Below are 14,747 nucleotides of genomic sequence, written 5' to 3'. Positions count from 1 at the left end.
TTGAGTGAATATTTATCTTTTTTTATTTGAAGACAAAAATTTACAAAATCTGTACTATATTTTTTTCTTTCTTTAAATTTTCCTGATTTTTTTACCTCCTTAACTCTCTCCAACACTGCAGAAATTATTTTTGGACTATCCATAAAAATCTAATTCCCTTAAAAGTTAAAACCCAATCATCTTGGTTGTGAGTTTAAGCCACGATCGAGCACTAAAATAATTTAACGAATCCTAAGTATCAAAGAGTAAATCTAAGACCCACCTACGACTATTAAAAAGCCAAAAGTTGTTTGAAACAACCTTTGGAAATCCCCTGAGAAAACAGGCAAGAAATGGTGAGGAGGTCAGTAATTTCTCCCCCGATCAGGTGTTCACCAGAAACAGGGTCTAACTGGAAATCCATTAAATCTTACAAACCTCTATCTTTAAGATGAAAACAGATTAAATTAGCAGTTAAATTAAAGTAATAATTAAATTTATTTAGTGAAATTAGAATATAAATTAAGTTACGGTGCAATTATAGATTATATTGTATCAACAATGGATCTATTTTTATTGATCGTAGTTGATAAATTTTATATATATATATATATATCTTTTTTTCGAAGTAACGAGGATTAAAAGCATATGCATTAAGCAATGCAGTATATAAGTTATAGGTTGCTGCTGCATTTTGAATTGCTATTATGTTATACTTTCATCGTAAATCTGAAAATACAGCTCTCGATCCCTTGAGCCAGTTCTCCTTAAAAGTCATTAAGTAGCATAAAAAATGCAATTGATATCATAAGGTGACAGCTCCATAAAAAAAGTGACGTATCATCAATCTTGCTACTGTCTCTGAGGTTAGGAGTATGAAATAAATGAAAGATTTTGATAAATAAAGTTAGATACAGAATTTATCGATAATCGTTATTCTATAGTTTTTTTTTTTTTTTTTCATCTTTATTACCCCTAACTTCAACAAAGTTCTTAATTGCTTCTTATTTTTTTCAACTACTAAAAAGAAGTCTTAATTTTTATCGACTTGATTTTTGTTTAAAATATTTCAGATGATTTTTAAAAAATATAACGTGATTATGGTACTGACAAGTGTTGCAGTACATATAAATTATAGTCAACAAGACCTTGGCCAAAAATTGCTGGGGCTTTTAAATATTTCCTTTTCACTTGGGCTCCTAGAAAAATTTATTCCTTAAAAAGCTGTTTCTCAAAAACTCCGTCGTAATATAAATTATGCTTTTTGCGAATAATATGCTATTTTTATAACAGCTGTGAGTTTGCAACTTTTACTCCTGACTGTTATTTCAAGTTTAGCCTATCTAAAGCCAGCGCTGTCAATGTTTATTTTGAAAATGGAGCAAAACTTCAATATGGTGGAAAGCCACAGTTTTGTGAAAATGAAAAGCGTTTGTGGTCTAATATTTTAATATTTAAAGACTTACACCAATGCTGCATTATTTGGGCTCATAAAAATTTGCAAAAACTGAAAATAAGGCAGTGATTTTGATAATTTTAATCTAGGTGGAAAAATGTTACCAAATTAGCGATCTTTAAAAAAATTTAATAATTTTTAAAATATTTAAGTTATTTGTCTGTTTTAAAGCTCAGATAATTCTGCACTGCAAAATTATATGTATACAACGTAATTTAAAATCATCGCCTTGCTTCAAGAGTAAGGCTTTTGACTGTGACTTTATTTTCTTTGTCGACAGAGCATCGAAAAACAGTATTAGAGTCCAGTTCGATTTTCAAATTTAATTTTAAAAAAATTTACAATTTACAACAATTATTATTTTAATATTATGGATAATCATTGAATTTACATCACTGATATATCAGGCAGAGGGCGTTCATGAGTTGGGCATTTTAGGATTAAGAGCTCCTTGTTAATAATCTTATTTTCTAATACTATGATCTCTACTAATAAAAATGTGGAGAACCCTGCCTTCAGGAATCTTGAATTGGTCATTGTTTTTTAATAACTAAAATACATTTTAAGAAAGTCAGTATTTATAATTATTAAAAAAGTTGTGGATATCACAGGTGTGGGCTATCCCTGCCAGGAATACTGGGCCCTTTGGCAAAAACCCCACGTTTACACACTAACAATAACTGTGATATTTAATGTGAATGAATGCTCAATATTCTTACAATGAATGAATGCTTAATATTCTTACAATGAATGAATGCTCAATATTCTTGCTTTTGTTTTTAGGTCATAAAAAGGAGAGTTGTTTTACCAGCTAATAACAATGGACCTCAGACCCTTAAAGTTACTTTAACAAAGAACAAAAAGAAAGAAGGTATGCAATTTACACTGCATTTTATCCTCTAGCGTTAAAACGCATATAGTATTATTTTAAAAATAAACAATCGCATTTTCGAAAAAGTAATGTTAGAATTAGTTTTCTTCTTACTTAATTATGAATTCTTACTGTAAGCACTTACTGTATGAATTCTTACTTACATTGCCAAATTTCAATAGCATAAGAATTTTTTTTTTCTCTTGTTGATTTCATCGTTATTGAAGTGCCATCGTCTTCGTCAATGGCAAGCTAATGGCCTTCTTGCGCTATTCTATTTATAGATTAGTACCATGAATTAACTAGGGGACCATCCACTAAGTACATATTTTCATGTTGATCCTCAGAACAGTCAAGAATTACAAAGCTTCAAACTTTCCATCTCCCTTTTATTCATTTCATTTAATAAAGATAAGAATTAATTGAGTTTCCTAACGTAAATTTTTTATCTGAGGGACCATCCACTAATTGCATATTGTTTTTAAACAATTATTTTACTTTATTACTTTTTTTTACTAATATTTTTTTTTACTTATTGCATTTTATTATTGTATTATTACCTTCAAAATTTTCAGTGCTCTTATTTTGTTTTAGGAAATAACTTAATAATATTTAGAGGCAAGATTTTAAATAAGTATGAAGAGAGGGGGTTTCAATATTTTAAATACAGCAAAAAATCTTATGTTTTTAATATGTATGTATGTAAAACGATTGTATGTATGTAAAAGTTTCAGGGGATTTTTTGGGGTCCTACAAACACCCCTGAAATTTGTTCAAGCCAGTTTGTTAGTAATATTTCTCTTTTTCACAGATGGCACTCTGTTTAGTAATGTAATATTAATTAATATTAATATGCAGATTACATTCAAGCACTGTAACATTAACATCGTTCTTCCTTATTGTTAAAATTACTTTCTGTTATAAAGTGTTTTGTTATGTCTTATGTAATTCACCCATCTTGTAAGGATTAAAAAAATAGGGATTCAGGAATCAATGAATGCATAACCACTGAGATTATGGTATTTCACACCCTTTCCAGTTGTTTGATCACTTAATTGGTCTTACACCTGGTGTCATCCTTATCAATCATTCCTTATTAATATCAGATTACCATTATTTTTTGCTATATTTGATTTGTTGTTACCCAAATTAGAGACTGTCTAACAATTGAGTAAAAAAAAATGCTTATTGTACAACTTTTGATTCTAATAATTAGATTCTAACTTGTCCTCAAAGTCATGAGATTTTAATTCATTTATAATTATTTTGCTATTATTAGCATGCTTTGTTCGAAGGATGTCTAAAGAAAAATGGAGGAAAAGTGTCTCTTAGTGCATGAAAAAGAGATCATTAAATCAAAAGTTGCTTTGTTTTTGTTTTTCTTCAATCATTATTTTTATCTTTTGTATGCTTGAGTATATAAAATAATGCAAAGACATTGTAGAAGGTACAATTTGGCAAGAACAGGATACAAAGATTACTCAACTCTTTTAGCATTAGCATAGATTTCAATAAAAAAAAATTTTCTTTTAGTTTTAATCGTTAAAATTGTTTGCTCATTAACTCTTTATTATATTAAAATGAAACCTTTTTTAAATTGTAGATTTTGGAATTGTGTTGGGTTGTTGGATATACATTAAAGAAATAACTAATAAGTCATTATTAACTAAAGAAGAATCTGTACACGAAGGAGACATTATAACTAAGGTAAAATTCTACTTTTTTTTAAAAATTTTTATTTTTTATTTTTTATCATATTTTCAGAGGTGCCAACTATTAATAATTGCTACGATTTCTATGTCATGGCCTTACGGTTAAGTAATAAAAAGTATGGTTTTTGAGAATTTTCTGCTAATTTTAATTATCTGCTTAAAATAAGTATTTTTTCCTTAACTACCAAGAGTTATAAAATATTTGTATTTGCAGCAAATATTCTAAAAATAAGTAACACTTAAGTGTAACTTTCTGTTTTAATTTTTAATAAATTCATGCATAATATGATTTATATTTGGTACATACCTAATATGAAATAAAGTAATAAAAATATCTTAAAATTGCACTATAATTTGAATTGGTAAGGCAAACTGTATTATTGTACTTCCAATTAATGATAGCTAATTTGGAAAGTTAGCATCTCTATATTTGTATAATAGAAATGTTGAGCACACTATTTATGTTACTTTAGCAAAACTGTACTATTTTGTTATACATTTAATGAACTACCAAATTATTCTTAGTTATTTTCTTCATTTTAATTTGGAGAAGAATATATTATTTTATTTTTGAAAAGTGATTTTAATCACTGATTATATATAATGATTTATATCTTTTCATATATTTTTGATATATGTATTTGATATAATGATTTATATCTTTTTATTTCTAATCTATTTGTATTTCTTCAGATAAACAGTAACAGTGTTGATGGTCTCACTTTTAAAGAAGCTAAGAAATTGATAGACAATTCTAAAGAGAAGCTTCATCTTGTAGTGCGAAGAGATGGGAGCAAAACAACAGAGAGCCAAGAGCACTGGTCCAACTCCAACAGATATATCGCAGACAATAATATTTCTCCTAACAAAGGTTATTATATTAGGTGTTCTTTAAACACTACTACCCTTAGAGAATTTGGTTAAAAAATATGGAAATATAATAATTCTCATAATGAGATTTTAAAATGTATATTTTTATTAATAATAAACAATTCTTTATACAATTATACATAATATAATCATTAAACTCTAAATATTGAGATTTAAGAAATGAATTTTGGATTTTTTGCTATAGTTTTATCATTTCATCCACCTTCATTATTATAGCAAAGAGAATTAATAATACTGCTTTTAGATATATTTGTACAAATAGAGGGAAGCAGGTGGTTTTAGTATCTCTCAGATAATGTTCAAAACAGAAAACTATGTTGGTTTATTTTCTGCCCACTAAAGTGCAACTAGATAGTCAAACTTTGATGTGCTATTGAGCTTGGTGACTATTTTCAATTAGTTAAAATTTGATGTGTTATTTGACATATTATTATGCTATTGGATGTGCTTAGTGACTATTTTCAATTATGAACTTAATGCAGGATTTTTTCGAAAATCTAATTTGTTCGAAAGTTATTGTAGTTTCAATGGATTTTTTTTAACTTTAAATAATAGTTATTTATCCATTGTTTAAGAAAATCTCTCTACTTATTTTCATTTTATAAGTTTGCGCTTGAGTTCACGTCAAAAGTAACAGGAAGAAATGAATAAAATGAAAAATAAGAGGAGGAAATTTGATTTTCACAGATATGAAATCATAGCATTTGCACGAGTATTTAAAATATATATATTTATAAGACTTGAGAGACTTAAAAATCATTTCCAATTTGAACTTATACACAATTAGGTAATTGTTATATATAGTTAACCAGTAAAATTACTTCTCTACTATTACCTTTTATTGTGTCAGATATTCCTAGTTCATAAGTTTTGATTTTTTTAAAGTGCAGTTGATTATTTTTCTAATCGAAAGAATCATTAGTTTTGTATGGTTAATGTATTAACAGAATGTACTGGTGTAAAGTTATTATAATTATATATTTCATGAAAAAAAAAAAGTTTTCTTAGTTTTTTTTTTTTTTGTTGAAAAATTTCGTCTTTTAAGGGGGGAAACAATGATCAATGAGAGATAACCATGGGGGTTGGTGAGTGGAGTGAGAAAGAACAGGACCCTCCTATTTTCTTAAAAATTTTTAACTTTCATAGTTGCTTGCAACTCTTTGTGAATTACTCTTTGAAATTGATTCTTTTTGCAAGAATCTTTGTTTAAAATTCTTATTTTAGGAATTTGACTTAAAAGTAGAACTTAAAAAAAAAAAAAAAATGTGTAACTTATATGCAGATTTTTAGCAAATGTTTTTGTCCATGTTTACTTAGAGGAGGTTTTTATTATATTATTGGAAAAAATTGAGTTGAAATGTTTATAGTTATGCAAAATAGGAATTATATAAAATTATTTCTTATGTTTTTTAATTTTCCCCTTGTGGAAGTCTAAATTGTCTTATTTCACTTATACCTTTAACATTCAGGGTGCTTAACGTTTTTAAAAAGTGCTTATTTTCGGTTTTCGTTTTTTAAAAACCCTTTAAGGTTCTTTTTTCATTGGGTGTTTTTAAAAAGTGCTTAATTTTCCCTTTTCTAAAGTGAGATTTTTCCTTTACCGTGTTGATTTTTGCTACAAATTATGCAGAAAGACACTGTTTACATTGTTCAATTCAACTTTTTCGGCGCATTGTCAGTCCGTAGCATATGCAAACTCCATTCGATTTACATGATTCAAAAATTTTGACAATTGTCAAAAACAATGCCAAAAGGTTTTTTTAACATAACGATTTAAACCCGATAAAACCATCAATTATCAAAAACTTTCCAACCATACCTAATTATTATATTTTTTTAAAGTGCTTAAAAATATTATTTGATTACTTGTAAAGTGCTTATTTTTTTGTTGAATTTGACTACGCACCCTGAAATGGTAAAATCGTTCGAAATAATTATTTAAATAATTTTAATCTCTTACTAGACATATTCTATTATTATCCAAATATTATGATTGCCTTTACTATCACTTTTTTTATGATTATACTTGCATCATGAAAGCATTGCAGAGCAAGGAAGGGAAAAGCTTTGTGTTTAAAAAGTTGAATTTTATTTTCATGCATCATTATTACATTAACACTTTATTTCCTATCTTTTATTACCATATTTCAATGTAATGTCTATTAAAGGGCCCATTTTGCTTATATAATGTAAAATATTCAATTTCAGATATGCCCATATCTCCAAGTGTTATTGATATTTCATCTTCCAGATCTCTTTGGAGTAATCAAAATGTGTATGTTCAGTCCCCAACTAGAGGTACTGTACAATTAATTTTATATATTTTTTATTTTATAACCGTCGATTAACAGCCGACCCAATTTTTTGAGTTTACGACTACTAATGTTCAGCTCCGTAGCCTTGTTATTTTGATTCCAATCTAGAAGACGATACACTCCTGGATCAAGTATTGGGGAGAAATTTGCCTTTCGTGTAACTTAGTGCGAACTCGAAAGTAAAAGATTGAACTCCTGCTTCATTTACTTTTAATCTAATGTGTTAAAAATATGTAACTTTAAAGTAACTTACTTACTTTTATAATTATATGTTCTATTTTTTTTTATCTGTTCTTTCTTTCATGTTTTTATTACTTTCCTTGATATATGCAATTTATATACAGTACAGAACCCGTTATCAGGAAATCAGAAAACCGGAAAACCAAAAAACCGGAACGAAATTCGAAAAATTTNGGAACAGAAGTCGCTTTTAACGAGCAAGACCTGGTTTTAGCGAGCAATATTTTTCCGTCTTGTAATCTTTTTTCTCATCTTTCTAATCTTTCTGTCTTATCTTTTTTTTCAAAATGATAAGAAATGTGCTCGAAATAAAAAACACGCGATTAAATTAATTAATGTAATTAAAGTAAGTATATTAATTAAATTTTAAGTAAATTCAATCATTTGATCTCCCAAGCCCCCCCCCCTCTTCTGGTTGCACGCCTGTCTCAAGTACCCGTTTATTACGAGCACTCGGATTTAACGAGTACATGTTACGGTCCCTTTGTGCTCNCAATTTTGAAAATGTTAATAAGTTCGCAATTGAAAGTTACTTTTCAATTTCATACATATATTTTTTACAGACTGTACATTTCAATAGTTAATTTAAAGGATTCATGTTCATATCTCATAGGGATTTACTAAAATAGTTTTATAGTGAAAGTAATTATATTTCAACATATCCAAATTAGATGTTGATTACATTTTTATAGTTATTAATTTTATTTAATTTTTTATAAATCTTTAAAGTTGTCCTTATGCTTAAATTTTGTTTTAATTTCAGATTTCAAATCTTCAACAACAAAACTGACTGATAAAAATAACTTAGCAAGGTATGAAAATTGATAAGTTGCATAAAAACATATATTGTTATTTATGAAATTAATTATTCAAAGTGTTCTTATCAGGGATCATTTGCTTTTTTATTATTTTTATTTTTTTGAAACTTATTTAGTATTTATGTGGTTTTTTAGCCAAAAGAGAGCTTACATTACACTTTAATTGAAAATCACACCCAAGCAGTTAAAAGTCAGCTGTATGTAGTCTTTAAAAACTAGTAATGAAAATAATCCAAAATTTTTTTAAACTAATTGTATAATTATAAAACCTTCTAACCTTAACATATGGAATTATATAATTTTTTCAATTGTTCAAAAAGTAAGTAAATCCTTTACAATGTTTTTTTCTTGTTTGTTTCTTTTTTATTTCAAGCTTTTATAAAAAATATATGTTTTAAGTGTGTGAATTTTGGTATTTTAAAATTTTTTATGTGTGTTCGAATTCATATAACATTCAAAATTACTCAGAGTTTATGCTCTTTATAAAATGAAACTATTCATTGAAAATCTCTATCTCCTGTTATTTTTAACTTATTTTTTATTAGTACTATTAGTACATTGTTTACTTTTTTTATTCAAAATAATTTTGTTTTTTTAAGATATACTCTTATTTTTAGACCACAAGGAAACTGGAATCACAATTTGACAGAAAATATCCACAGCCCTCCAGACAATCTGAACCAAATGCCGATGAATGCTCATAGTCCAAATAGAATGGAGGATCTATATGTACCTCCACGACCACCTTTACCTCAAGGTCTGTCCTGCTTTTGATGTACCATAACGCTTTTGAATATTGCGTATTTTTCATAACAGTATGGATAGTAACAACTGTATTTAAATATTGGGGATCAACAATTTGTTACTTTATTTATTTAGCGCTATTACTTTGTTACACATTTTTATTTAGTTTTGCTAATCTCTAATTGAGTGAGATGACGAGTTTTTTTAGTAGTTTATTGGTTACAATTATATTTAACTGATCTACTAATTCAGACCAGGCTAGGTTATTCAAAAAAGAATTAGATATGCTTTGCAGTTATTATTATTATTATTTAATTAAGTTGTGATTATTATGAATGTTTAATAATTTGAAAATTACTTTATTTCAAGCTTGTTACTTAAAATGTTTTTTTCATTTTAGAAATTAACTTTGTAGTGTTAACCATATTTTGATAAATGCTTCAAAAAATGCATTTTTAATATCAATAGTTTTTTAAATAAATGTTCAAACGTTTAAAATGTTAAATATTTTTAAAAATATGACTGTATGTTTTTAAAAGTGGGGACTGGCAAAAATTCTTTAGTTAAAAATTGGCAAGTTGTAGAATTTCCTAATTTCACCCTGTGTTCACAAGCAGACACCCATCCACCCAATGAAAGATGAAATGAAGTTCAGTATGAATATGTAATTTCTTATATTGTTTGTCAGAATTGACAACATTGGTTGCAACTTAATGATATATTTTTTTTCTTCAAATCTGATTATTAAGCCAACTAGCCCATAATCACCCACGAAATAAAGAATTTAAATTGAACACTATATTAATTTAATTCAGCTATAATTATTCAAAATAGTCTGTTGAAGCTTTGAAGAGTGTTGTTTAAGTGCCTACTTAATGGTGAAAACCATTTATCCCATCATGATATTCAGTACAATCTTGACTGTCCATTATAAAATTGAAAAATGTTCGTTTAAATAGTTATTTTTATTTAATAGACAATCAAGATTATATGAAATGTTACTTTGCAACATAGCAATAATCCTAAGCTTTTTTCATATAAATTAAAAATATTTTAAATATTTACATTTGATCTTCCTATTGATAATACACGCAAAAAAAGTAATCTCCATAGTTTTTGCTTCCATCCTGTAAGAAAAAAAATAATTTTTTTTTGGTCAATATTTGTGTGGTTTTAAAACATGCTAGCAGTATTATTTATTGGAATTATAAAAATTATAAAGATTTTTAAAAAAGTTTCATTTGTTTTGTTGTGCTTGGATTTAGTATGATAGTTATAAACATCATATTAATAAGTTTAAACTTCAGTTCTGTAATATTTATTGTTACTATAATAGTATCTTGATTTTAATATTTCTGTAAGTTGTAGTAATAATTGTATTAATGATTACTTTTTTAATTCCATTATAAATGTTAACAATTATATATTGATGTTTTATAATAAAACTTTTCTTAATATAATATAAAAAAGCATGTAAGTTATTCAATTACTGATTTTATTATAGCTCATTTTCATCTTAAAGAAGTATTTATTAGGAAATATTTTTTATTGTAATTGTATCTTAACATAATGCAAATTGTTTGCTTGAAATATTTCTTGTTTTATGGATTAAAATAAATGTAAATTAAACAAATATTTACTTAATTAAGATAAATTCACATTCAAGGTGCATTTTTTTATATATATTTTAGATAACAGAAATGATAACTATGATTATTTTAGAAGATCTTCAACACCGTAAGTTTCTTTTCTTTGTTTTGTACAATAATAAAGTTATGCAATGATACAATAATCACTCTATGCTTTTGATGACGATTTTAAATTGCTCTAATTGCTAATGAATTTTGCCTAAATGAATACTTAATTAGTGCTAATAAATGCCTAAAAGATAATACTCTCTCGAAATATATTTCTTTTTAATTTAAAATAGTAATTATTGAGGTCTACTCATCTTTATTATTATTAATAATTATAATGATGCTTTATTACCTGTTTTTTTGCAGAATATCAATGCTTAAAAAAGTTCGTTTAGGAATTACAAAAGCAAACAAATAACAAATAAATACACTTTTCTACAATTTGTGTTTAATATTTGTATAAATTACTGAGTTTATAAGAAAATTATTTATCAGCCTTTTGCATGTGGCACTTAGTATGCTAATATCTACGATTCAGATCTACTTGTTGCTACACTTGTAAGCCAAAAGTTAATATTCTTGAGCTTTGAAAAGATATTTAAATTGAAGCTTCTTCTCTCAATTCTCAGAAGATTTTTTCTATTAAGAATCAATCTTTCAATAATTCAAACTATCCTGAGAATATTTTCATTTGCTAATGTTTTGTTTTCAGAATAGTCTTTGTCATGAAATTTATTTTATATTTATAATTATAGTTTGACTTTTATATTTCAGGCCAGATCCACGATTCATATCATTTCAAAAAGATGGAACCGTTGGAATACGTCTCACTGGAGGCAACGATGTTGGTATTTTTGTGACCGGTGTTCAGCATGGAACTCCAGCTTTTTTGCAAGGGTTGCAGTCTGGGGACAAAATTTTAAAAGTGCATATTTTATTGTTTTTTCTTTAAATATAATTTTAAATTTGATTTACTTTTAACACATGTTTATATTAAAAAGAAAACAAATCTTACCGTATTTTTTTAATTCTATACTTTCATTTAGTTCTATGCTTTAGCGAATTCCCTGGTTTACATAGGCATTATGCAAGGTGTTCTATTACCACCATCCTAAATCTATACATTTTCAGAATTCTTATGAAAAATGTAATAAAAATAATACAAATAAGGGTTACAAATTAATAAAATGAAACAAAAACACAAAACATGCTATTAATGTCTTCCAAATTACAATTGAGGAAGGCCAGATTAAAGATATCAAAATCTGTTTGGTTGTCCAGATTTGAATGTTAAAACATGCTTCAATTAGCAATCAAGCAGGTTTTGTTATTTTATAAATCTGCCTTTCTCAATTGTACTTTGTCATGTTTTTCAAGTTAGTTTCCTCACTTATATCTGAAATTGTGACCTCTAATGAATTTGGGTCTTCATTTTTTAAAGATTTAAAATATATTAAGGCCAGTGATTATGGAAAAGCCTTATATTGCATAATATTTTATTGAAAGTTTAGGACATGCATGTTATTTATTATTTTTCTATTTAGCTACAGTTAGTGCTATTCTATGGTGCCAGCACCTCTTTTTAAATTTCATTATTTTTTGTGTAAATTATGCTAACTGTATGGTTTTAAATTCAGACTTAATTTGAAAGGTTTTTCAACTGTTTTCCTGATTTAATTCAATAATTAATTTTGAAAATGTGAATTTTCTATAACCTTTTTGCTATAATACTTACAAAAGTGGTGTTGAAACTAGTTTAGCTGTAGAATATTTCCTTGTGTGATGAGTTTGTCCCAATCTTAGTTATTTCCTGCTTTAAAAGGATTGTACCAAATCAAATAATCTTGGTGATTTTGATACTTTATGTATTCAAACTTGTTAACTGCTAATTTTTAAAGGGCAAAATTTTTTTCTTTCTCCGTAACACTTCAATAATTGTTATTAAATTGAGTTGAACCATCAAAATAAATGTGTTGAAATTGATTTCTAGTAAATATAGTTTTATTATGGAGGGTTTTATGAAAACAAAGTTTTATCCATTCAAATTCAAACTTGTAGATTATGTATTTTTAATTTTTTTTTTAAGGTGAATGATATAGATATGCGAGGCTTCACAAAGGAAGAAGCTGTTGCCTTATTGGTTGGCATACAGGATCAAGTGAATCTCATTGTCCAATATCGAAAAGAGGGTAATTTTTTTATGTATATGTAATCAAGTAATTTTATTCTTTAAGAATGAAATACAATTTTGTTTTATTAATTATATTTGTAAACATTTTATCAATATATGTAAATCACAGAGGAAAAATTATTTTATATTTCAATTTTTGCTGGCACTTAAGGGTATTTTTCCAAGCTCTTCTATCAAGGGGAATAAAAATAGAAATGCTAACATTTGTGTGAAAATAATTGCTAGTGTAATCAAAATTGTCTTTCAATATTTAATTCTTGATTTAAAAAATTTTGATTTCGACCACCACAGCATATGAACAATTTAAGCATACATAAAAAATGCCATTTAATTCCATTTTAAAAAAAACTCACAGTTTGAGTGGCATAAACTCAAGGTGCCATTTTCATTTTATAATTTTGTGTTACGTGTGGTAGTAACTTTAATGCTTTTTCATGAAAAAATAAGTGAAGGTGAATTTACATTATTTTCATATTTAGTAATAATATGTGTTGTAAGAGATGGGCAAAACTTAACCTAACAGTATTGAATAAATATTATGAATACAAAAATTATTTTTTTTTTCCTTGTTGAAATTGTTATTGAAGCAGGCAACAACAGGAATAAAGTACAGAAATGGATATACAATAATTTCGGTTCCCTAAACAAGAACCTTCCTTAGTATCTGAACACCAAAAGTGTTTAGACTCCATCGTTTGGTTATTTGGATTTAGATACTGAGAAAAATTCTTATTTAGAATATTGAAACTAAAACTGTCCATGTATGTACTTAAATAGGGCTACAATAACATTGTTTTTGCTGCAGTCATTATTTCATGAAAGTTATTTTGTTTAAAGCATTATTCTTTAAAGAACTTCTTTAAAGTTAAAAAAAAGTTACTTACTATTTTTTCCTCCAGAAAGTTTCTTCTTAAATTATTCCTAAATAAAACTTGATAAGTAGTTATTTTCTGAAAATTTCAATTGCATAGAAGTACAGCTTTAAGGAATGTTTCATTGTGGACAGTAAATAAGTATCTATAATAATTATAAATAATTATTGCTGGGATAATTTAGTATTTTAATAAATAGCTTCTTAAAATGAAAAAAATAAGTTCAAGAGCTCCTGGGTATCCAATCTGTCCTACTTTTATTTTGCTTGTTTGCACCTTTTTTTTGTGTCATACTCAGTTTGTAACATTGTGGTTTATTGCTTTTACATTGAAAGAAGTTGTTATAGCTTCATTTTTGTTTGATACACTATAATAGTCTCTAGTTCTTATGGCATCGTAACCTGTTTTCTTTTACGTTCTCTCAATGTTATCTAAAATATTATAATGTTAATAACTATTTTTTGTAAACTATTTTTGCTGTGTACATTTTTAACACATTTATTTTTGTTTTTCAGAATATGAAGATGTTATAAATAATCAAAAAGGAGATTCATTTTACATTAGGCAAGATATTACTTTGAATATAAATATTAAAACCTAATTTAAGTTTTAAAAATATACAAGCTATATGCTTTTTGTATATTTGTTTATTGTGATGCCAGAATTGGCGTACACATAGTTTTATAATGAAGAAAGCTTTGCTGCTTCCTTTATTAGGCGTATCGATGTATAGTGGAATGTATGAATGTTCATTTAGGCCAATNACTTTGAATATAAATATTAAAACCTAATTTAAGTTTTAAAAATATACAAGCTATATGCTTTTTGTATATTTGTTTATAAATAATAATGATGAAAAAAATGCATTCAATTTAGCTTAAATGTTCTTTTTCCTTTATACCTTATGTTGTGAGTTTAATCTTAGAGTGCTATAATGTGTTATATATACTGTATTGTTTATTACATGGTATGACATTCTGTTTAGATTAACTAGGTTATATTTATTATTATGTTCCTATTT

General features: G+C 26.4%; 1 protein-coding gene across 6 annotated transcripts in view; it reads left to right on the top strand.

The window, feature by feature from the left end:
* The window catches only part of LOC107455203 (tight junction protein ZO-1), a 327,629-nt gene that overhangs the window by 286,322 nt on the left and 26,560 nt on the right, over window positions 1-14,747 (top strand). For all 6 annotated transcript variants that reach the window (XM_071177703.1, XM_071177697.1, XM_071177706.1 and 3 more), the window contains 10 exons: window positions 2,219-2,306; window positions 3,910-4,013; window positions 4,712-4,889; window positions 7,118-7,207; window positions 8,228-8,276; window positions 8,900-9,039; window positions 10,718-10,763; window positions 11,438-11,588; window positions 12,750-12,852; window positions 14,242-14,290. In XM_071177703.1, the coding sequence (XP_071033804.1) occupies window positions 2,219-2,306; window positions 3,910-4,013; window positions 4,712-4,889; window positions 7,118-7,207; window positions 8,228-8,276; window positions 8,900-9,039; window positions 10,718-10,763; window positions 11,438-11,588; window positions 12,750-12,852; window positions 14,242-14,290 (998 nt within the window). The remainder of the gene's footprint in view (window positions 1-2,218; window positions 2,307-3,909; window positions 4,014-4,711; window positions 4,890-7,117; window positions 7,208-8,227; window positions 8,277-8,899; window positions 9,040-10,717; window positions 10,764-11,437; window positions 11,589-12,749; window positions 12,853-14,241; window positions 14,291-14,747) is intronic.

The sequence above is a fragment of the Parasteatoda tepidariorum genome, chromosome 1, assembly GCF_043381705.1.
Source record: "Parasteatoda tepidariorum isolate YZ-2023 chromosome 1, CAS_Ptep_4.0, whole genome shotgun sequence".
Taxonomy (NCBI): domain Eukaryota; kingdom Metazoa; phylum Arthropoda; class Arachnida; order Araneae; family Theridiidae; genus Parasteatoda; species Parasteatoda tepidariorum.
This window is presented reverse-complemented; position numbering and strand designations above follow the sequence as displayed.